The sequence below is a fragment of the Aquila chrysaetos genome, chromosome 2 (genome assembly GCF_900496995.4).
Source record: "Aquila chrysaetos chrysaetos chromosome 2, bAquChr1.4, whole genome shotgun sequence".
NCBI classification, from domain to species: domain Eukaryota; kingdom Metazoa; phylum Chordata; class Aves; order Accipitriformes; family Accipitridae; genus Aquila; species Aquila chrysaetos.
Genome location: NC_044005.1, coordinates 44,073,959 through 44,099,053, shown reverse-complemented (window position 1 = coordinate 44,099,053; position 25,095 = coordinate 44,073,959). Strand labels below are relative to the sequence as shown.

General features: G+C 49.7%; 1 protein-coding gene across 5 annotated transcripts in view; it reads right to left on the bottom strand.

Annotated features, from left to right (window-relative positions):
* Nucleotides 1–1,225: 1,225 nt before the first annotated feature.
* The window catches only part of LOC115334815 (transmembrane protein 263-like), a 246,604-nt gene continuing 222,734 nt past the window's right edge, over nucleotides 1,226–25,095 (bottom strand). For all 5 annotated transcript variants that reach the window (XM_029999515.2, XM_029999542.1, XM_029999505.1 and 2 more), the window contains one exon: nucleotides 1,226–6,176. In XM_029999515.2, the coding sequence (XP_029855375.1) occupies nucleotides 5,890–6,176 (287 nt within the window). In that variant the 3' untranslated portion in view covers nucleotides 1,226–5,889. The remainder of the gene's footprint in view (nucleotides 6,177–25,095) is intronic.

Genomic DNA, 25,095 nt, shown 5'->3' with positions numbered 1-25,095 from the left:
AAGGTGAGCAGGGGTGATGTATCTGATGGCCTCTCCTCAGGGCTGGCAGCTGGAGCACCTGTAATCCATCTGCGGTGCCTGCAAGGTGACGTGGCTGGCTCCAACCCCGTGAAGAGGAACGGGGTGACAGCCTGCACGTGCTGCGGGATGGGCGCTTCCCCCATCCGCCTCCCCGCAGCAGGCGCGGGGGGTAGCTCCTGCGAGAGACCCCCCCACCCCGGGGACCTTCACCTCCCCTCCGTCGCCGAACCCGCTGCTGCCAGCGGCTCGGTGCTTCCCAAGCCGGGTCTGTGAGCGAGGACGGAGGAGCGGGGCAGGCAGCAGAGGTGGCCGCAGCCAGCCTCATCGGCGCGCTGCACGCCGCTCTCACCGAGCAGCTGGCAGCAAAACGTCAACCAAATAAATGGCTTGATTGCCCCGTTATTAGTTACTAAATTAATCCTTTTGTCAGCACTTAACAAATGCTGAGCTGTTGGCTCCTGGCCTCAACCTAGTAAATTGGACACCCTGGCTGGGGCCTGATCCAGCACAGCCCAGCTGTGGGGCTGCAATCCTCCCCGCACGAAGGCTGCGCGTTCCCGGGAGCGTCGGGCGGCTCTGCCCTGGGGAAGTGCCCGTGGAGCAGGTGAGGGGGCCGGGATGGCCGGCTGCAGCCCCCCCCCAGCGCCCACGCTGCCTGCGTGAGCAAATGCAGAGGGTCTGGCTGCCCCGCAGGGCTCCCCTGCAGCTCTGGGGAGGGATGTCAAACCGCCTTCTCCTGCAGAACGGGCAGGCTGCTGCGGGGGGAACATGGCTTTTCCTTGCTTCCTCAGCTGGGAAAAGTGGCTACGCAAACCTGCATGAAGAAACAGCAGCTGTAGAGGCAAAATTTCCCGTCTTTGGCTGCTGAGATCCCGCTTTCAGGGCTAGGCCAGCTGTCCCCAGCCCGAAAGTCCTCTCACGCACTGGTCTTTAAACCAACACAAGAAATCGAGTTTAGAAGTCTTATCCAAACCGTTCTTACCATTCCAATCAGGAAACACGCCTGCAGCAAAATGGCTTTTGAATCACGCTTGAAAGCCACGTCCTAGTTTAAGCAGGGACGGAGGTTCAGCCCTGCTCGGTGCCTCATGTAGAGCCCTTAGGGGACAGATCTGATTTCCCAAGGAATCTCTAACATCTTCCTTCAACTGCGCTTCCTCTCCTCATTTACCCCCACTGGAAACAAGAGCCAGCATAACCAAGGTTTTTATCCTCAAATTTTACTGTAATTAAAATACAGAGATGCAGAATATTCCCAGAAACACACTGCAAAACAAACCAAGCAAACAAATTCAGTAGGAAACCAATTACAGACAATGAAATGATAAAGAACAAAAGCGTCCTCCGGAGCCCAGCACCGTACACAGGACCGCGTGGCTACGGTGACGGTTTTGGGTTGCCAAAGGCCTCCTCGGCTCTTAGAGAAGCAGAGTTGGGCCCCGGCATCTGTCCCAGCAGCTCCGCGCCTCTCTCTAGCCATCTCCACGTTCCCACTCACACTGTTGTTTTTACAAGGATGACTTTGCAATGGAGACACAGAAATGACCCACCCACAGGGACAAGAGCCAACGAGGGAACCCAGAGGAAAAGAAGTGGGTTAAGATTTTCCACACACAAAACACAAGGGGAGGGAGAGGGGTGGAAGACATGCACTTCTCTCCCAGCCAGGGGAGCTGCGGGGGCAGAGTCGCCCTCTCTGCCCTCCCAGCCAATATGAGTGTGGATGTTTAACGAAGGTCTCGGTGGGAGCTTTGGAGAGCTCTAGCCAGGGGCAAGACAGAAATCTAAGGGGGGGGGGGGGGGGGAGATAAAAAATGAAGGTGAAGGATAATCAGACAAGCAAAGAGAAAAGGAGGAGAGGATGTGCCTGTGGGCTCTCCTCTCAGCCGGGGCACGTTCCTTGGGCATGGGGAACGTCCAGCCGTGGCGGAGCACGGGGCTGCGTGTAGGGCCACATCCCACCTCCACCACGGGGGAGACCCAGCCCCACCACGGGGAGATCATAACAAAAGCCTGGGGGAGATCTGGGAAGGGGGTGGTGGTAAGGAGGGAGCCGATCTGGCGCTTGGACCATCCGTTGGGCACACTGATCTATCTAACTGGAAACCCCTAGCCATCATCACTACTATGGAAGCTGGGCACCAGCCAGGCGTGGACCACCGCCACACACCAAACCCCACATTCGCTCACTTCCCTTTCTCCGCTCCTCCCTAGGACAAACTCGATCGTGTTCATCCTCTGATGCAGAGCCTGTCCTAAGAAACAAATTCCCTCCACGCTGCCCCTTTTCTTGCTCCCCCACTCCTCGCCTCCTCCTGTCACCAGTCCCTCCTCATCTTCTCACTGTCACCTGGAAACTGGTTATCTTCCTTGTACTAACACCCTTCAATCCTTCCCTCCACCTCGGTGCCCCCCCCCCCCCCCATTTTGCACCAAGCCCCCCCGTCTAGTAGCAGTGGGATTTATGCACAACTTAGTTTTTGCCCTTCTTGCCACAAAGGGGCGGTGGGAGAAGGGCTGCACCAGTGGCTCAGGTGGGCTTTTGAGATAGCTGGAGTCTCTATAGTGGGGGAGGAGGAAAGATGGGGCATCCATCAGGAGCCAACAGCTTCCCTACCCGATCCAGACCCTACCGTCCTGCAACCAAAGCTCTCAGGAGGCGTCTTTGCTCTTAGACTGGCAACACTGACCCTGTTTTTCCTTCTGCTCTGGCACTGAGAGTGTGCAGAAAAGCAGCCGGGTCACCTGGATGAACCGGGCAGGCCTACCACGCTAACAGAGACATACTTTCCAGAGGCCTTTGAGTCCTGCATAGTTACGTATTCCTGAATGCCTGTTAAGTGGTGTGAGGCCCTGGTTTTGGAGTAGATTTAATCTTCTACCCTTGCCTGCTAATTTGATCTCTTTTGCTAGTTACGGTCCATGGGTTCTCTGTTAGCTGGGCTCTAAGAACAGCGATTTAGGCTGTGAGTTCCCCTCACAACTCTTCTCTCCTTCTCCAGGCCATCCTGCAAGGAAATGGCAGTTCCAGATGAATGGAGAGCTTTACTCCATTTACTGCAAGGACGCGCAAAAGAGCAGAAATAAAAAGACGGGAAACCCTCAGGACCCCTATGGCCTTCCTTAATGCACCTTTATCCCATTTTCCATGCCTGCTCTGCACACACAGTGCCTGCAGACAACAGCTTGGGAAGGATGTGTTGCCTCCCCCAGCAAGAGCCCGTGTGGGACACTGGTTAGCCAAAAGCACGATGAGCTTCCCATCACCTGCCCAGGGGTGGCCGGTGAAGTAAAGCCCCTTAGACACTGTCTTCTCCTGCCCAAGGCCTGGGAGAGGCAGTTAGGAAGAAGACCATCTTCTGTCCCAATTGGTAAGAAACTACCGTTCTAAGAGGGTTGGCGACAGCACAGCTAGTTACGCACAAGCAGCTTTTAACGTTGGGGTTAGAGCTGGCTTCAGGAGCAGTCTGTGATCTGGAATAAGAAATGAGATGCGCTCAGGGAGAGCAGCGAGCAGAGATCCACGCAGTGCAAACTGTCCTCCTGCTTTGCAGGGCGTTTGAGGCAAAGGAAGAACAGACAAGACTACTTCTGGCCTTGCCAACTGCCACGAGCACCCCAGCAAAGCGCAGGCACACATCAAGGCCTGATCTTTCTGTGAAGCCGCTGCCTTCAGAGACAAAACCGACACGTCTGGGTCAACTTGGCCTTCACCGGAACAAAAGAGACAAGGCGAGGAAATGCACACACATACCAAATGCTGTTTCCTCTTCAGAAACAATGATGTAGGTTAAACCACTCTCATGCTATCAAGAGTAACATGCTGTGGAGATCAGCAACTTCTTGCCACTGCAAACAGCAGGGACTGCCCAGCGAAGGGTACGGAGAGAGACTAGTACAGGGACACAGCAACTTACGTCAGCCCAAAATGTGGATTTAATAAAGGTCTGAATGAAAACTGCTTCACAAGCTCAAGAACATTCAGCCAAAATGGTGGCGGGGGAGTTGTACTTAAATATTCCCTGATGTCTGAGTCCTAAGCACAGGAGAGCAGCCAGGAAGCGCAACAACCTCCAACGGGAAATGAAGATCAAGGAAGTTGGCTTCAATGTCCGAAAGATAGGGCAGAAAGTAAACAAACCGCATAGATGGGAGAAAGGGGATTTTTCACATTCCTTTGGTTTCAATAAACTACGCTCTTGGGCAACAGAGGGGAAAACATCCTCTAAAACATGATTTTTACTTTGAACAGGACCCTATATAAAAACTGTATGCTGGAAGTGCCAAAGATGACTATGTAAACTCCTCTGCGGCAGTGGCACAGTTTTGTTTACCTGGCTGAAGACATGCCTGTGGACCGATACGTACACACACGCTTACACAGATGCATATTTATAAAATACAGCAGAAGCACTGCTTCACTTGCCTATGCATCCAACACCTAACGACCTAGGCTAATCACCTGCCAAAGTCAGGAGCAGCAGAGTTAATGGTGAAGCCCGTGGCTTTCCTCATCCCAAGAATTACAGGGGACCTCGGAGTGAGTCAGTGAGCGTGTGTGTGCACGTGTGTGTGCGCGATGCCACATGGCCCCTTGAGCATCACGGGCCAGGCTGAGGATGGCTGTGACTCCCAGATGGGTGCAGGTGTCTGGGTTTCTGCGGCACTACAAGTGTGGGTGGGCTATTTAGTGCAACACGGTCATTTGGAGGAGCTGGGCTGAAGCCCCAGGAGCGGTGTGTGGAGCAGGAGTTGCTGGTGCCAGCTGAGCACGCTCAGCCCCTCGGGGAAGCATTCTCCAATGTGGTGCAGCCCACTCATACCCAGGCCACCGCTCCCGGGGTGCTGAGTCACGGGGAGAGTGACGCTCTCAGCCTCCCCTCCCTCCCTGCAGCAGAACTTGGGTGGCATTTGGGAACACGCTCGCTCATTGTTACTAGTGACATCTGTGGAGCGAGAGTACGGTCTAGAGTCAAAATGCCCCTGTTGCAGATGGGGATACTGCAAGGACTTCAAGGGTCAAACCCAAAGGCTCGGTTTGTCTCTCTGTGGAGCATCGCTACCTGTGCTGCAATATCACAGAGGCCTGGCAGATGCCACTGTCAGCTCCTTCCCCAAATGGGAACATACAGCAGCTTTCATCATCCTGCCTCTCACCAGGAAAATCTGTGCAGAAGTTGATGGCCCAGGACATATCATACTCTTGTGTGGCACCATCCCTGGAGCTGCTCTGCTGAGCTTGAGGGTTCCTTCTCTGAAGGGTGCAATTCAGCCAAGGAGTAAGTGACTGGGAGCAGCTTGTGGGATGGGCCTTGCAAAGAAAAGGTAAAAGGTGCAGGGCAGGAGGGAGGCTTCCCCCTCTTCACAGTATCTCTCCTTTGTGTCAATAGGACTTTCTTCTACGGTTCTCTGCCGGGCAGACCCCCCAAACACACCGCCCAGAGCCAAGGGAAGGGGTGTTTCAGAGGCTGTCTTCCCAGCTGAAGTTGAATTTGACTACACAACCCACACTTCAAGCCAGGCATAGTTCCTCCCCCTCCCCTGTTACTCCCCCCACCTTCAGGCAGATGGAGCCTGACACCCTCTCCCACCCCTCTGTGCTTACAAGAGCAAGAAGGGAGGAAGGAAACTGCAAGACAGACAACGGCGCCTTTAAAGCCCTCGGAGTAAAGATGGTTCCCGGTAGGTGATGGGAGTGAAAGGCATTGACAGCGGCTCTGAGCCAGGCAGGCGGTGCTGAGTAGGCTGCAGCCGGAGTCTGCTCGGGTGCTTGACCCTCCCTGAAGCGGCTGGTTCCAACTCAAAGAGGTGCTGTGTAGGGGGAGAGTATGGGCAGGTTGATCTTTTGGAAGGGAGCTGTGACAGGGATTAGTCAGCCTTGTCCTTCTTCTTTGCGGTGAAAGGGACTTTGCTGGCGACCGCGCTGCCCATGGCTCCGACGCTGCCGGTCACTGCCGAGACGCTGCCCTTCACCAGTCCGACGCCAGCAGCGGGGACGCTGGTCACAGCTGTTTTGGTGAGCTCCAGGCTCTTGCTGCCCACCCAGGCGACCCCTCCCAGCGTGGCCCCCACGGCTCCCCGGGTGATGCTGAACAGGCCGCCCGTCACTCTCCAGATCACCCCTGCCTGCTGCTGCGGATGCTCCTTGCTGGCATCTGCGGGGAGAAAGAGAAAGGGAAGGTTAGAAGCGTCTATGCCAAAGACCTTCTCCCTGGGCACCTCTTCCAGCCCAGGAGGGTTGTCCACCACGGCGCACGCTCCCGTATGCGCAGTGCCTTGCAGCCCCAGACCTCTCGGTGCCTGAAGGAGGAACCACGGCGATCCCAGGCCTACAGCATGACGGGAGAGAACTTTGGGAAGGTAGGGAGTGGGAGCAGAGTCGCCCACGTGACAGAGAAGGGAAGAAGGTGGCTCAGTCACAGCCCCAAACTCGCAAGCCTCGGTGCTGCAAAGCAAAGCAAATCCCACTAACAAAAGATGTAATTCCCCTCCCCTGCGTGTTGGCTCACGCCAGTAAATCACGAAGACTAATGCCGGCATAGGAGGCATGAACCGCAGACAGCAACAGCTGACATTTGTGTGGCCTGCAGGTCCTCAGCATCTGTTTGGAGGCAGGTCTGCGCTAATGTCAGATGCGGGACTGAGGCACAGCACAGACCTATCCATGAGAACTGTAATTGAGCTAGCACAGATAGCAAACTGCAGTAAAGATATAGTGACACAAATGTCACCTCAGGTTGTACAAGCCCTCCGGAGATCTCAGCTATGTATTTAATAGTGTTAAGACGGTGCTTAAGTTGCTACGCTATGTCACTGCTGGTTTACCTGTGCCAACTGGATCAAGGCCAGCATGATAAACCCACCCAAGCTGCCATCACACCTGCCCACAACACTGCAGACGTAACGTTCACAGCTCGCCACTTCTTGGGAAAGGGTTGACTCTGAACTGCTGCTCATGGGATTCAAACCTGACAGCGATCCTGCTGGCCTCCACACAATCCTCTCCCTTTGCATCAGCTAACAATGCTACGTGCAGGCAGCAAAGGAGGAGCTGCTCTTTTTGTGGGGTGAGATATTTTGGATACTCTGACTTTTGATTCACTGCCAGTTCCGTACACGAGATGAGTTACTAATAATTGCAGAAATACAATAAAGCAATCCTGGCAGGAAAAAAAGCAAGCGCCAGCTGGGAATACAGGATCCCTGGAGCAGCAGCAGCCCTTCTAACCCATTACCTACTCAGAAGAGAGGTTGCACAGCGCTGATGCAGCAGGAGGGCTTTAGCCCCCTGCTAAATGCACACCCCATTTCCTGAGAAGCGCAGAAACGACAGGGATGGAAATGGCTTTCTGAAAGCCTGCATAAAACCATGGTGCAGTCCTGCCTCTGCAGATTGCCCAGGACAGGGGCCGTGTCAGCACCAGCCACTGCCTCAGAGCAGAGCGCTGCAGAGGCTCCACCAGCCGGAGACACCCCGGCTGCGGCATCCCAGTTCAGCCACCCGCCCAGACTGGGCTGCACAAATGGACTACCCTAAGCAGGTGGACAAGCTTAACACAGCTAACGGCAGGTAGCCAAGAGCTGCTGGCTGAATGCACTTTCTTTTGAGAGCCCAGCCCTTCCACTGCGCTCTCTGACACACTCAGCTCCCCCCACTCCCTTTCTCTAAAGCTCCCCACTCCCCGAGAAGAAAGGCCCCTTGTTTATCCAGCCCAGTAGCAGCTTCTTTCCTTGATTGTTAATAATATTCCAGGCAGCAGAAAACTCTACCTGGAAACCCCCCTTTGATGCCTCCACCGACTTTCATTTCCACACAGATTAGAGCCAACGCTGATGTCGGCAGTGGGTTTCCTTTGCCAGCAAGCAAAGACCTTGGGAGTGCCGCGAGGCTGGCCCAACCGCTCATCGAGTTGCAGGGACTTCGCAGGCTGCACACCCCGGTTGATGGAGATGTCAGACCTAGTCAGTCTAAGCAAACATCTTCCTCTTACTGTTACTAACTTGTCTCATGCCATGTCTTCACCACATCTGCTATTCAGTGTGCTTCTGCCAAGCTATCCTGTGAATCCTTTGGAGCAGAGACTATCTTCCCGTTGTCCGCATGTCACACAGCACAGTAGGGTCTCTAAGTAGTGCTGGAAAACAAGCTTTTTTCTTTTCTTTTTTTTTTAAACAAACCAACCAGAAGTCTGACAGAAAACACTCAGCAGCAGCAGGGCACGGATTTTATCCTTGGAAGCACCAGCTGCCCCAGGGTGCTGGATGCACACGGCTGAAGGGACAACCTGACCTTGCCAAACACATCAGAGCTGCTGCCTACGCTACAAGCACTGGGGCAGACGGGAGGCCAGCTACTCACACTGGTGACTCTCAGACTTACAGACTTACTCTCACACTGGAGACTCCGTGTTATCTGTGGGAAAGGGGGATTTTCCAGGCCTCTTAAGAAACAAATTAAGCTATCTTCAGAATTCAAATTGCTAACTTTCAGGCGCTTAACACAGAAGTTTAAGTAAGGTGATTTGATTCCTCTGACTCTATTTCTAGCCAGGGAAGAGAAGGGGGCTTCTTCAAAGGAGGCTGCGTACAGCAGCCTAACCTAGATGAGGCATGAGCCTGAATTAGGTGGTGTGATGATCTCCTAGGTTCTTTTGTCCTGGATGCTTCTAAAATTGTGCAGATTTTGGAGTCTTCTCAGAGTCGTACATTTTCCCTTGAGCTTCTCCCAGGCTATACAGAGCTCTCCCTTGGGCAGGTCTCAGGACAGTGCCTGTGAGGAGTGTGGTGTTCACCAGCTCTGATGACTTGGAATAAGCCTTAGGTTACACATCTGTCTGATAATCTGGGCAGCAAAATGGAGTTTGAGAGGGGTCAGTGCAGAGTTTCTGGTGTAGCCTAAGCAGCTACAGTTCTACCCAGTATACAGCATACTGCTTGCCTATTCCTCAACAATTTCTCTAGGTGTTTTTTTTTCCTCCTCTCCCTCAACGCTACTGAGACCCCTTGGCTCCATTTCCAGTTCAGTTGCCAGCCCCCCACTGCTGCACACAGCTTATCCAGTACAGCCATTTTTGTGTTCTGTCTTCAGACCAAGGGCGGGAAGAACAGAGGGATCCAGAAATCCATGCAACTGTAAAGCAGGAATCTACTCAGTGAAAATCAGACTGGTCCTCCAAATGAACACAGTCCTCCGAGGATGGCAGGTCTTGTGTTCCCACTCCCCTGTCAGGGGAAGCAGGATCCTTTGCATCCCAGAGGACTGCAATGTATTACGCACCTCCTGGTGTGCTCAGCTGCAGAACCAAGAGCTGTATCAAAGCAGCAGTAATCTTCCTGGCTCTCCCCAGGTAAATGTGCATCTGAGGCTACCTGGAGCCCCTCTGTAGGAGGATTTAGGCCTCTGGAGCTGCCCAGCTATCTGAACAACACTACTGTGAAAATCTCTTAGATGATACATGAATGCCTGCAGGTGGATAGTCCAGGGACCAGAGAAAAGGAGGCAAGTGCAGACGAAATTGAGGGGGGATGTTACTCTGACAGCAAAGAGCTAAAACATATTGGAGGAAGTGTCAGGAAATACTAATGAAGAAAGACAAGGACAAAAGTTCTTTCTGATTAAGCTAGGCAGAGACAACAAAACTGCAGCATGCTGGAGCACCAGTGCTCGCACGCTGCCTGCAGCTGGTCTGCAGCCACTCTCATGGTCCTTAAAACTCCACCGGTGGCAGGGAGCAGGGATGGAGGACCTGGCCCTAGGAGGGTGGGAGGCTGTTCCAGAAGCATTCCAACAGCTCCAACACAAACTAGAAACTGTAACATAAAAAAACCCCAAAACAAACTCAGGTTTGAATAGATCTGAAAAGAGAAAGAGAAATCCCTTGTGACCCTGACCACAAGGGACCACATCCTAACCTGGCAGCAAGCTGAAATAGGTTGTATTTATTCTATACTCCAAATGATGTGTCAAAGGCTTTCTAGCCATCCCCACTTAGTTTGTCTTCAGGACTGCAATAAACCCCACAGTAAGCTGTCATGTAAGATAAGCATCAGATTTACAGTGCAAATTAGTCTCTCAGACAATGGAGTGAGCTAAGCATTTTGTTGGCACAGAGGAGCCCAGATTAAGGGCGAGACAGACAGCAGAGATGAAATACACAAAATAATCAGAGAGACAGACACACAGCCCGATTAGGGGAACAATTCTGTTCCCTGGAGCCGGCCGCAGCCCATGCTGCTCATGAAAGCTCTTCACCATCTGCCAAGCCCTTTTTCCCTTCCATCGATGACCTGGCCTTTTCAAGGGTCCCTTCAGCTTCACTTCATCCCCTGTCAGCTTAGAACAGAAGAAGAAGGAGAAAAAGAGATGAATAAAACACACTCCTGTGTGAACGCTGGCTCTCTGGGCTGGGGTCGGCACCCCACACGACAGGCTCTGCTCCTCGGCCACAGCCCTCTGCAGTCCCCACCGGCTTCTCCCCAGAGCAGGGGTCCTGCCTGCTGGGGCTCCAGACAAACCCGGGTCTTCTCGTCTGATCCCGACAGTATCTATGACTCAGGGCAGAAGTGAGATCGATTTGTCGGTAATAACAGATACAACTTGCAAAGCCGCCACGGTGACTCCTCAGGGCTTTGCATTGCATTTATTCGGTGAGACAAAACGATAGCCTGCGCTGGTGCCCAGTACAAATGGCACGGGCGTTACTCTCCCCCTCGGCCCCTGCCGGCAGGTGATATGACAGGCAGGGAGAATTCTTTACTTTAAAAAGGACTTGTACAAGTGCTCTTTCCTACTAACTTACCAAAACAGCCCCAAGCCAGGAAAGCAGCGTCAGGGAGCAGCACTGGTTTTGCATCTTTAGGACCTTCCATCCCTGCTGGGCCCCAGGCGAAGGAGCTGGGCTGGCTCAGAGACCAAAAAGTAAACAGTCAATGACATCAGTCTGTCCCTCAGCAGACGTGAGAGGAAGGGATGAGGTCACTAGTTCAAGCCTGAATTATGCCTCTGGCAGCTATTAAGTGACCACTGGTGGATTTAGGCAGGTTCCCCACATAGAAAAATGTTTGGTCTGGAGGAACAAGCAAGGGATGAAGGGTGAGCTACTCACACAGTCTAGTCCCGGCTTTGCCCAGCTGATTTTTAAGCAACACTGAGCAAATCGCTCTGACCTTTATTGCCCCTGCACCACTGTGATTGAGGATGTGTGATTTTCTAAAAGCCTTGGTTGTTGAGTCACAAAAAAGCATGTATAGGAGAGAAGTTTCCAGTCCTGATGTTTCTCGGAGAAAAACCTGAAAGTTTGATTCAAGTGCACTCTTAAGGCTCCGAGAACCCCAAACGGGTTATTGTTATTTTTAACCTTGTGATTTTTTTGAGCCTACCTCAATTTGAAATGCATGGGGCTGACACTGCTGCTTCTCTTTCCCTTCTGTAAAGTGAAGTTTAAGTTAATGATCCCTATTTCCTTGTATTGCTGTGCTGACATGAAGGTTAATTAGGTACAGTTGGTGTGGTGCTTTAAACGAGGAAATTGTGTTTGTATTGTCATGACTGGCGCTGACAGATTCCCATTGACATTCTCGGTAGAGACGCCAATGACAACTTCCAATTTATCTCTGGAAAGGTTTCCAGACAAGTCACAGAGGCAAGAGAAAAGCTTGCCCCCTCCCCACGCACACCAGCCTGCTCTTGCGGAGCTACACAAGTTTATCGCGTAGCTGAGACTTTCCATTGGGGCGACACGCTCCTCTCACTCAGCACAATCAGCTGAAGCAGGCAGACACCACTCTGACCGCTGGGCACAACTGAAAACTCGCTGTACACCACCTAGCAGGACCCTTCTCCAGAGAATGGCCAACACCGCCTTCTTCCAAGCCTCCTGCCTGCAGCTGGAGGCTTAGCTGATCCTTGCAGGGCACAGCTGTAGTGAGCATTTATGTCTGAGATGAAGGACCTGCCATTCACGTCCTTTCTGTCATTTTAGGATCAAATATCTAGATCATGCAGTGTCACAGGCAAAGCGTTAAAAGGAGCACTACAAAGTGTTTATTCTTTAAACATTCGTGCTTCACTCCTACCGTCAGTCCCATGCTGCAGTTGGTTGGAAATGGCTTCACAGGCTCAGCAGCCGTGCTCTCCCCAGCCCTGCTCTGCCTAGGTGCTGAATGCTACAAACCAAGACGGTTGCCACCAGCAAAAAGCCTAGAAATGCCACATTGAGTTTAGCCCTTGAATTTTAAACTTTAACTCTGCAATCAGCAAGACATACTTGCCTCTCTCTGCAACAGGATTGTTCGGGAAGCTGCTGCACACAGCAAAGCAGGGGCAGCTGTCTCCACAGCCCAGCTCACCCCAGGGCTCTTCACTGGCACAATGAGCTTTAATTGTTCCTTGCACATGCCCCAGGAGCAGTATTAACTGCTGAAGCATCTACCTTGAAGCACTGAGAGACAGGGTTCAGGAGGGTAAACGAACAGTAATATGGAATGGCTTGTTTTCCTTGGCTGAGCCTTCAGGGAGAAGCAGCAGAAGCTCTGACTCTGGAAGCGAGAGGCTCAGAGTTGGTTGGGAGTTTTCTGACTCTTTTTGTTGGGAAGCATCATGTCACCAATACAGAAGTTTGTTGTAAAGACACGGTGGTATTGTTGAAACTTCCATTGAAAAGAGAATGCAGGGAGATCGGCCTCAGAGCAGCTAATAACGCCGTGGTTAAAGCATTTCACCAGCCTGGAGTCAGCCCAAGGACACTCCCCAGCCCCACACACGCCCGCTAAACGGCCCAAGCAGCAGCTGAATGCCATTTTCATTCTTTTTGTTGAATTGTTTCACTTTGCAAGAAGAGATATTAATTGGAGGAGGAGTATAAACTTGTCCTCTCACCTCCCAAGTGCTTTCAATACCAGAGCGAAGACCTGCCCTGAGATGGGTTTCTTATTCTTGAAAAAAATTAGCAGTTCCTTTGCTTTGCCCTCCTGCAGAAGACGACTGTTTTCTTGATTCAGAAGTATCTTTTCTATATAGCTGTAGCAGCCTGTAAGGAACAGCCAGAGCCCCCTTCAACCAGGATACCCTGGGACCCTTTTGAGCCATAATTCCTTATTTCCCCTCTAGGTTTACAAGACTTCAGCTACTCTGGTGGCATAGACGTGGTCTCTAATGATGCTGAAGACCAGGATGGCCCACAGCCCAGAGGTAATGCTCCTTCTGCTCTAGAAAAATGCAAGTGAGTTGCAGAACAGACAGCATCGTCTACTAGGAAGGACGTGCATCAGGTAGGAGCCTGGAGACCCAGCTCTGTTCTCAGCGTTACTGTTGACCTGATGGGTAACAGCTACATCTCCTCTGCTTCCTCTCCACCTCACTGGCCTGTTTCAGCCATGGGTGGTATGACTGCCCAGGCAGCATGCTGGAGATCCTGCATGGCCTGCAGTAGAGCCGGCTGGCAGGCAGGAGTTAGTCCCAGCTCTGCCAAGCCCAGCAAGCTGGAGTCCACCCTTTGCAGAGGGGAAACTAATGAGCACTGGTTGGCCTCATGGTGCTTCTTAGAGACAATCTCCCAGCTCCCACTGGCCTGCTTAACGTCTCATCTCAGAAGGAAAGAAGTGCACACTGGAACAAAGTCCTTGAAAGTTTGCCATCCTCTGATATAGATCATAAGTGCTTAAGGACGAAGACTAGCCCTTTTTATACAACAGCTGGTTTAAGAAGACCCTTGTCTCATTTGAAGCAGATGTCACCTCCCACCACAGTGTATAGGTTGTAAGAAAGATGAGCCCACAGGAGAGTCCTAGAGCAAAGCTACAAGTGGTGTTGCCCATTCAGGAAGAAAGAAATCTGGACATACCACTTCTATCTCCATTGCGACATCTCTTTTTCTCAACGTGGAACATATGCAGAAGGTCAGGCTTTTGCTACTGGCCAGACAGGTAACTAAAAAACCTATAGGATGTCTCAAGGCCACTGACAGAGTGGAGAGATGATCCTGAAAGGCATGAGGTTTCAGCTTGCCCCAGAGAACTGTGCACAGTGCTTCCTCCCTACCCTCGCCAACCTCTGGGGCCTCCGCAAGAAACTGCAATGGTGCTTTATGGCAAGTACGAACAGCAAGGGACAGCTATCAGCTGGGCTATACCTTCCCTCTCACTTGTGTTAAAAGCATCAAAAGTGGCCATCAGACTGAGTTTGTTTGAACTTTATGTCCCTGTCTGCTTTCAATTTCCACTCTCTGCTCCACCTACAAGTTCTTGAATCAGTCAAGAGGCTTGCTTAAAAGTCTGGCAAGAAAGAGCATATAAAAACTGCACCAATGGCTCCTTTTCCTATTGGAGCCTCATCCCCGTGACACTGAGATTTTGGATCACAAGGACAGGAATCAGCTCTTGCTGCTGTGAGGCTCACTTGGGGATCTGTGGTTGGAACAGGAATAATCCAGTAGACTCAACGATTTTCAGTGGCCTCAAGCTTTAATGGTCTGAGGAGGAGAGCTTTCTGGCATAAAATTTTATTCCTTACAAACAACCCTTCCTAGCATTTTTGCCCAGGCTGAAGAGACCATCTTTTTAAGCCTGCTCTTTGACCCATGCTAGCTCAGCTCTTGTCAGGGCACATCACCTCCTCTGTCAATTCTGTAACAGTGGTTGCACATTCTTCACTGAGCTGCTTTCAGCTGCTTGTGATAGTACCTGGCACAAAAAGACCCCAAATGAATCAGAGGCTCTTGTTAAACAGCCTTGTTAATTCAGCTCTGATAAAGACACAGGAGAAAAAAAATATCAATATTTGTAAAGTGAAAAAGGACAAAATCCATAGAGAAATAAAGGTCATTTTCACAGTTCTACGCGGCCCTTACAAACAATGGAGAGTAAATAACATAATCCAAGCTTATGTAAGAAATGACTTTTCTTCCATGCTCTAGTGCTACCCAGTGGATTTTAAACAAAGGCAGACTCAGCTAAGCCTCCTCTGTCCAGTGAGGCTAGAAGTCCTTCCCATGACAATATTGCTAACTCAATTTATCAAAAAGTGCCTGAAGTTTGGTCCCAGCAGCAGTTTGGGAGGGGGGGCATGGGAGTGAAAGACAGTCACATCTAACCAGCCCGAAGGCGCTCCGAGCTGCCAAGATCAGAGATCAAAAGTCTGCTCTGCTTGTTCATCAACTGCCATGAGTATTTTGTGTACTCTGCCACCTTATTATTAAAGGCTTAATCTCTCTACCTTATGGAAACACAGGATTGTCACTCAAGCATTTTACAGCTGAGATATCCAAGAATTTGTCCAAAAATACTCCCAGTAAAGTTGGGAACATATCCTGCCTTGCTGACAGGGGAGGATCCAGGTTCAGGCATTTCCTCTTCCCACTCCTGGAGCAGCTGAGCAATGGATGCTGATGCTTTCCAGCAGGATGGCTGGCACCAGTGAGAAATCTAGAAATTCCCCATTTATTCTATGTGTGCCCCACCCCTCTCCAAGGCACATGGAGGAACTGAAGAAAAAAAATGGATGACAGCTCAAAAAGCAAAGCCACAAATTTTGACTGACCTAAGGTCTCAATGAAGATTTTTTGAGTCAGAGAAATGACCCATTCATCCCAGAGGCTATCCAGGAGTCTTTCTGTCCATTCAAAGGATAACAAGGCAGTTTTAAGCTAAAAGCTGTCTGCTACAGAAGCAGCTGAACTGGGGATTTAGTGGGGAGGCACGAATACGCTTGCCTGCTCACGCTTTAGCATGCCAGCAATGAGCAGGATAGGGCCTTTGTTATTCTTCTGGTGGTAGGTGTTTGATGGCATAGTCTCCAAAACTCGTTCTCCATCTCAGCTGTCAAGGGGAGAGCGCTGCAGTCGTGAGTGGGCAGGTATGCTGCCTCTGGGAGCAAACAGATGAAGAGGCAGAGCATCCCTCCCCCCCAGCCAGGCTGAATGGGGAAGGACAGGACCCATCCATGCCTCAGACGATTGGATCTATTCCAGTGCGAAAATCACACCCCAGCTCTACACCCAAACCTCTCGCGCGTCCCCTCACCTCTGTCGCTTCAAAGTGAGCCAGCTGGTCCTACCTGTTGTGTTGCCAGTGAGCCTGCCATCTGGAAATCTCAGCCCTGAATGCATAAATTAGAGGTAGCGCTAACACTGCCCAAGGAGACATCGAACCTCCTCTTCTGTGCTGCACAGACAAAGAGCTGCTGCTTAGGAACGTGAAGCCGCGAGTGTCACAGTTCCCTTCGCTTCCTTCCATATTCATGTTCTTGCTCTTTCCAGAGCAGATTTCAATATGGCACAGCAGGGATCCCATGCACACTCGGCTTCCTGGTGGTTCTGGAAGGGCTTTGCCTGGTGCTGCAGGTAAATTGGATTTCTTCTTTGATGCTGCGGCAGGACTGCCACGAGCCAGGGTCTAGTTTGGCTCTCAGAGACGCTGGGATATCTGGGCCTCCCTTTGAGATTAGTGCTTCATATAGTTGGAGGAATATCTGGAATAAGAGAGACTCCCGCCCACCTCCTTGGCACAGCCACCAGCTCAGCCCTACACTCGGAGCCTCTCTTGGGAGGTCTATCTAAGCTTGCTTTCGCCTACTACCAAGCAGCAATAAACAGGCTCTGCTTTATCTGAAAGGAAGGAGCCCCTGTCACCCCTTGGCTTTCTCCTGAGTCAGTCTTGACTCAGGGTATCCCCTGTCACTGCCAGGACGAGACCGCTTCACCATAAAGTACCAGAATCGCAGTGTGTGCAGGCAGAGAACCTGATTCCCTCCCTGCTCTGTTTCTAGTTCTCCTGAGGAGTTTCTAGCCTGCAATGCATCTCTGTGGCACTGGAAAGGGGGACATCAAACAATCTCCCACCAGTTTCATCAGGACCTTCCTTACCTGAAAGATGTCTCTTTAGCTTGGTGAACCCAGTTCCCAGCAGGGATTTCATACGAGACCAGTATCAGAAATTTGCTAATACTTCTGCTCTCATTCACTTTACCAACTGCTGAAAATCATTCCATGTTCCTGACTGGGATAGCGATGTGCTGGGAAAGGCTGAAAGCCTGGAGAACCTGAGACCCCTCTGATCTCCGGCATCTACCTGTTTTGAATCAAAGCCAAGCAAAGCCAGACCTTGCTGCCAGAGCCAAGGGCTCACTGGAAAAAAATTCAGCAGCCTTTCAGGTCTCCACATTAAGACAACATTTACTGTCTTGGTTCTGTAATGTAGCCCAGCCTGACAATGCTGTCATGCTTTTGCTATCGGGAAATGAAGGGCAGCATTACCCACCTCCACAGATTCCCCTTAAATTTTCTTCTGCGGTTCTGTACACATGGGAAGCAACAGGGCAGAACAATTGATTCCTTTAAAAATGCAGGAGTATCCAATGATGCTTTCAAGTACCATGGTACAGAGCTGCAGGATCTGTGTGTCAGGTACCTTCCCAGCTTTCACATCAGGGTGCCCAGCTCAGCTTGTGGTCCACATGCATGCAGATGCTACCCTCATTCTTGACAGGATAAAACCTTCAGAAACTCCAGATCCCAACATGCCACACTCTAGCTTGGCTAGTGCAATCATTACAGAAACTCATTTGCACCTTTATTTTCCTCCCTTTGTTTCCAATCAGATGCATACAGGGAACGACTGGAGTGACATGAATCTAATCAGAGGCTGATGCCACATCAGAAATTCCATCAAGCTATCTTCCAGTCCCAACAAGCTCTCCACTGAAAGAAAACATCTTGTCACGGCCTGGAGAACCCCTGTGTACATTGTGTCCCCAGCAGGGATTCTTAATGGGCTCAGTAGCCAGAAACTGGATTCTATTTTAGAAAGTACAAATAAAAATCCTTTCTATTTAAATACCCTCCTAGCTTTTAATGGTGCTTTTCTGGACTTCTTTCCTAGCAACAAACCAACTCTGTATTAAGGAGTTCCAGGCAGAGAAATCTTAATTCTCCAACAACACTACAGCAGAGCCCAAATGGCCTAGGAGACCCTGCACATACATTTCACGCCTGCTCTGCACAAGTATACATCTGCTCAAGCGAAAGCTGCAGCAGCAGGACATTTGCAGTCCTGTTCACCATTCAGCCAGAACAACCTAAGGGGGCCACTTCAACCCTCAGACGCCTTCAGCTTGGAAAATCCAGCTAACACCACCAACCCTTGCCTAGGCTGCAGAACTTACCGCTCTTAAATGCCGAGTCCTGTTGCTGAAATGGACTAAAAGACACGTGGCCTTCGATCCGCACCTTCCAGATTTCTGCTTAAGAAGTTTTATCAAGCCTCCTGTGGCTGCATTCAAGCATCTTTCCAGCTAGGGGCCACGCTGGGCACAGATAGATGCTGTCTGCTGAGCACTAAAGGCCTCTCTTCCCCTACAGCAACAACTTGGCTGTCTGAACTCTAGCTGGCTGATGGCAGCACCTGGATGCCGTCCAAAGGCAGTAAGTTTCTTGCAGCTGAATATGTTTAGTCCCTCTCCTAGGGCACAGTCTCCATTACGGAGCTATTGTTTATGACCCCAATTATCTCCCAGAAACTGGTCCTTGCCTGCAGTTAATAACCAAGGCTAAGTGATCAACCGTTAGGACTCCAGCAAACTGGTTGTTAACTTCTCTGTCGACCAAGATCAGAGTCTTTTACTGCTATTAGAAACTCAGATTAATGACGCGTAACAGAAATGAACTCTCCTGTGACACAGCTAGGTGAGGCCAGGTGAGGGGGAAAAGAATCACTCCTTTTTCCTGGAGGTATCAGTTGAGCAGGGAGGAGATGAGCCCTCCTTTAACTCTCTTCTCAGCCTCCCTGATGTCTGGGGGATGACAAAGAATATCTTATTTTTGCAGAGTACTTTGAACTTTTCTTGGGACCTGGATCAGGTGGGCAGATCTATATGTAAAATGGGCTCACTCTCCAGGAACTGCTTTCAAGGACCTCTTCCAAAGTGTAATTCCTACCCTAGTATTTCAGATTTCCAGCCGTTAACAAGAGCAGGCTAACATCGCAAACCCCTGTAGGGCAGGAAAATGAGACCTTACTTCAGAAAGAAAGGCCATACAGGACCAGCATGTAGTGTGTAGAAATGAATCTCAGGTTTCAAGGGGACATCTACGTCCAGTAACAGATGTATCGTCAGCCTTTCCCAGCCTACTCCTCACAGGCTGATTTGTAAAGCAGCCCTCCAACAACTCATCAGATAATAGTAGTTTCAATTCAGAAAAAGCTCATGCCGATTCCCTTTCACAGCTTGCTTGTCTTCTGAATGCTAATGGGACACCATCACCCCTGTGCTCACAGGCTCACAAGGGCCACTAGGTATCTTATAGGACACAATTTTCTCAAGAGATTCACCAACACCTACTCCATAAAGCATGGAAGTCTGACTTTGGGCAATTACCACCATGGTCTTTGCCAGCCAGTCTGTCCCAATCCGTACAGAGACCCTCGGAGAGCACCAGAAAAATAAACCCAGGCAGTGCAGCTATGCAACTGTGGGGCTCTGGGACAAACGGACAATGACACGGGAAAGGGAAGGGTGGCCAGAACAAGCGTAAGGATTCCTGGCTGGTTATGCACAACATTAGGAGTTCGTTCCTACAAACGACTTTGGGTGCAGTGAGCTCGCTGCCTGAATCTCAGAGTGTGACTGTCTCCTCCTGCTGCCACAGATATGCAGGGCACAGGAGAAGGAATAGGGCACTGCTTGCTGAAAGGTCTTCTGCAGCCAACCTCCCCTGCTCAGATGCCTGCCCCTCCAGCTCCCTCCTGACACCTGAGGAGCCAGCACTGGAACAGCTGACGTTCAGGACTCCCCCTCCTCAAAATCTGTCATATGCTGTCCAAAAGACATTTATCCTCCTAGCACACTACGCCATCAGCTAGGAAAAGGCAGACAAGGAAGGAAACCATCGGGAACGAAAGGCGGCACCTTTCCCTGTCTGACCAACTGCTGGATGATAGAAGACCACAGATGTGTGTCACCATGGGTGACAGCCGGGTGAGGATGAATGCCTCTGGGCCATCAGTAGATGGTGAAGGAAGACCCAGTGATAGTCAGAGGAAGTAACAGATTTTCTGGTGAAGACGACGCAAGGATCATCCTGCACTGATGGAACAGCACTCAAAGAGTGGAACATCTCCTGCTAAAGTTTGCTAGTGCTTTTTCTGTGCTGCCCGGTCCATTCCCAGCCACAACCCCCATAACCACGTGTACACGGCGACACTTTCTAATGAAAGTGGAGCACTATTTATTGTGTGTGTGGCTGCCATCAACAGAGAGGCTCTGTCAGCAGACATCCCAGCACCCAGGTGCCCCACAGAGGCACCTGAAGTGCAACTGCAACGAGCACAAACAAATGCTTGTGGTGTGAGGCCATGCCTGTAAGTCAGCGGCCACCAGCTAGTGACCACATAACAACTCACAGGAGCCTGTGGGCCTGCGTGGTCCTGAGGGGAGCTGAGTGGCTGCCGAGTCCTCAGCTGCCGTTCTCCACCAGGGCTTGGCAAGAGCAACGGGGCCACCACTCCCAGAGACTGCTCAGGCAGCTTTAAAAACACACTCTTTCATCCTTATGCATGGATTTACTTATTCATGTATTCTCAACAGAAGCACTAACGGCCATAATTGGATCCATTACTGGGTTATTAGAGCTCTCAGTCACTGCCTCTGCAGCCCTGCGCGGTGCTGGGGAAATGCACAGGAAGAACAAACAGGGCAGAGGCACGGCCAGTGGCAGGGGCTTTAAAAATTCGTTAAGTTGTTGCTGTGGCAACTAAGACAAAATTTCTGGCAGGGACTGCGATGTGTGGGGAACTGTAAACTTCTCCATTTGTGGAAAACATTGGTCACGTCTCTGAAAGGGAGGTGGAGGAAAGACAGAAAGAAGGGCTCTTTTCAGAGACTGCTACAGCAAGAGCCAAAAAATGGTCTGCTCGCAAACTTATCCTTATGGCAAGCCCTGATGACGGTTGGATTCTACATACCAGAGCTTCCCAGGAGCCAGTGCACCGAGACAGAGCTGGCGTGTATGGAGGAGCACTTCTAGGTATTCAGTCCAGCTGGTCTTGATTGCCCGGAAAGCAACTGAACCGCTGCACAGACACAGGCAGTGCTGGAGTCCACTTGCTTCTACCTTCACCTGCCTCCTCTGCCCCATAACCTATCGAGGGTCTCCATGGAAAATGAAGCTCGTCTGAGAATTAACTTCCATTGAGATGATAGATTCTGGAACACCAACTTTCCATCCATAAACAGCGGGAAATGGAAAAGCAGTGGTTAGGTCTGGAAATACTAAAATTTGGCTAGGAAGGCTGAACCTGATCTCAGAAAATACTGTACGTTTTCAAGATACTCAGCTCTCTCAGCAGTCAGGACAGCAGTAACCACCTGGATGAAATGTCACATATCCTGACAAACTTCAGAAGGTGTCCACTACTTTACCATCTATCTCAACATGGGTTGCAAACTTTCAGGTTCAGCATCTTAAGTTCATGTTTAATTACAATGCAGGACCTGCAAAAGCAGAATCAGCGTTGATTTAATGCTGATTGATTTAACGTTGATTTAGGCTAAACAGGCTGTGTTGTGCCACCTATTTAATTTTCTGGGAGATGCCCCCATTCCTGTCTGAGCCTGCTGACCTAGCATAGTCCAATACCTCCTGCCCCCCACCTTCCCTGCTCAAGGATCACGGTTGATCAGTTTGTTACTTATGAAGTAAATAATTTAGTCTGGAAACTCAGAACGGCACAGATGCCTGATGCGAGACTCCAAATTCTCTCAAGTTTAGCGTATAGGTTGGAGCTACCAAATGAGCCCTTTGCAAAAAGATTCAAGAGTGACAGCGGATGCTGCCAGCAGAAAATTTGCCTACTGAGAGATATCGTATAGGCAAAATGATTGATGAGGATTTCAGTTTTTCTCTGGAGTCAGCAGCTTAACTATGAAGACTTTATTGCAAGTTAGACTCGCTTGGTGGGACTGATTTCCACTGTGAAAGGAGGAGCAGAGGGAATGGGAGGACAAAGATACGGGACTGGTGTCGGGTCAGCGTGGGGGAGCGGTATCTAAGCAGCCCCATTGTAATGCCACCGGTCTCCTCTCCTCTGTCCCCTGGTGCCACGGAGGCTCACAGCTTCCTGACCCTGGCCCTCATGGCTCACACAGCTTCACTGCATTAATGACCTCAGTGAGAATTTTTTAAGCTGACTGACAGCAACCTGGAAAAAAAACCCACCCAGGAGCTACGAAATTGCACCATTGCCAAAGGGGAGCTTAACGCAGGGCAGGAAAGAGGCACTGGCTAAGTGCACAGGAGGTCTTTAAATAGACACCCTGGGTCTGCTCTGCACAGCATTAAGGATCTCGGTGAGTCTTTGAGGTCGAGGTAAGAAATGAGTACTTGCAACCTCAGTGAAGCTTATGCTTACGATACAGCTCTAATTATCCCGTTAATCAAAGCAAAAATCCTTCAGTTTTGCAAATCCAGCCAGCAAAAGGCTGCAAATTCACAGCTCAGTCACTTAACCCCCAACTGCCCCACACGCTAGAAAGCCAAGGAACAGGAAGTTTTGAAAGGCTTCGAAATTTTACTCCACTCCACCTCCTTACAACCTTCTACCTTCATTCCTAGCCTACAACACTTGGATAAGGACTTGTTAACAAGGAGGTTTAGAGAAGAAATGTAAGGCATTACCTGTCTGCAGTTGTTAAAATCTTAAATCTGTAGTATATGAATGTTGTTTGTGCAGACAAAAATCTTTTGTTGGCATAAACATCACCTCAATCCACACTTCTGCCATTCACTGAAGTATATGGCATATATCAAAACCTTACATATTTTATTCTGGTCAATGGAGTTCATGGTGTAGTTACTTCTAGTGAACAACAGAATTTTCTTCACTGCAAACTTCTTTTAAAGTACCTTGCTGCTTTGAGACACACAGACTTTGGTTTAAATGCTACAGTAAGGCAGAAAAAAAATCAGTCTATCAAACAAGAGAAAGGTAGACCACACACAGATCACTTCTCAATTTCCAGAGTCACTGATGCGGTGAAGATATATGTTGCTTGAGAACAGGCTTGTCACTGGCTTTGGGTGGTGAAACATCAGCAGCAGTTAAGGTTGGCTGGAAAATTTTTACTGTGAACACATGACAATTTTAGTCTTGACCTTAGAGCTGGTAACACCTGCATCTGAGCACTTCCAAACTCTTAAGGAGTCCTAGGCCTTGAGAAAACAGCCTGCTCTCATAAATTAGGACCCTATCACAGCTGATTAGGTAAATACAAGTTTTACTTTAAGTTCATAATTTTGAGGGGCTGGCCATTTACTTAGGAACTCTTTTTAATTATGAAGAATTAAGTAGCAGAAACTATTGTGAAGCACACAGGCTACACATATGAGGTCTGACTCTGGAGATATCAAATATGGAGACTGCTTTTTTTCAGGCTGATTTTCCGCCGTATACGAATATAAAACCACAGGATAATCACATTCAGTCCTCTACTGTCAGGTAAGGTAGTGGAGGTGCCACAGCTTACCACAGCTAAGCACGTTATTTAATTCTCATAGAAGTAACCAAATCCCATCTTAGAAACAGTTAGGTTATTTACCCTAGTACTCTTACTTGGATATCTAAAATCTTACTGGTCTTTTGCTTAGAAACTTAATTTGCAGCCTAAATTTATTCATGGGCCATTTATACCCATTTCCTCTTGTGCCAATGTTGTCTTTTAGTTTAAATTGCTCTTCTCCCTCCCTGGTGTTTACTCCTCTGATGTATTTATAGAGAGCATTCGTATCTCCTCTCAGGCTCTGTTTTGCTAGATTAAACAAGCCACACGCTTCTAGTCCTCATGAATACAATGGATTCTCTATTGCCCCCACCATCCCAGAAGCCTTTCTCACTACCTATGTGCCAGTCTCATGTCAGGTTTTTTTGCACATGGGTGTTTGGTAGCGTGCAGAGAACTGACAAAGCCATGTATACTACCTTCTCCCTAAAGGGACAGCTTGCCTTGTACAAACTAGGATTGCAGTTGGTTTTCAGTATATTGACAGAGTACAGTAATTTCTTTCATTAAGTAACATACTCTAACACTTCTCTTCCCTCAACCCCCTAATGAGCTCTCAGCTTACACCAGACATTCTTGTTATCAGTCCTTAGGTGTATAGTCTTTTTTCTCATACTGTTAAAAATTGTTACATTTCTATCATTTTGGTTATTGGTCATCAGTTTTCACTGCACGATATCCAAGCATTGCTACCAGTACTAGTAACATGCTAACTGCGTTGTATCACGCCTTTTCGTACGTCCACACCCAACAGAAAATTTACGCTGGAATCTAGAAACTGCTCAAGTCATCCCAGGCAAATATCTGTTCCAGACTAGGAAGAGGAGTGGTTCTCCTTCAGCTCCAGCCTCCACCGACTGAGAAAATCACCATTTCATCTGCATGTGATCTCCTCCTGATACGGGGCACAAATCACGTTCTGCTACTGCCCGAGACTCCAAACCCTCTTGCAAGCATGCTGAATCCTGGCTGTGCAACTGGAGACCTTGGGAAGAAGCCAGTTGCCCAGGTGATGTTTTTGCATCCCTCTGGTTGTGAGGACAGATGAGGGGACTGTCCTGTGCAACAGTTTTCTGTGTACCAGCCTCCCTTCCTGTAGGTAAGGTAACTCAGGTGGGCAGGAGAGAACCACTCAAAGAAGATCAAGCATAACTTTCTCTGTCCTCAAGGCTCTTACAGCTTTTCATTTGGTGAACCCATTGAGGACTAGGCTTTTCACAATCTCCTCTTTCTGACACCTCTTGCTCACTTTTGGATAGTAGGAAAAGAAGCACTATTTTCTTCTCCAGCTACCACAGCTGAGGCGTTTGCAGCCCTTATGCTACAGAATCTGACTTTCCTCCCCTAATTACCTCTCATTTCTCCACTTCTAATTTACTTGTTTTGTTGAGTCGAAATTCTCGAGGGCAGCATGGCCTTGTGACTACAGCACTCATCAGAGACTGCAGAATGCAGCTATAAAATACAACGTTAGTAATACCTCTCTCGGATCGCTCACTGCCTCGCTACCATGACAAAAGACATTT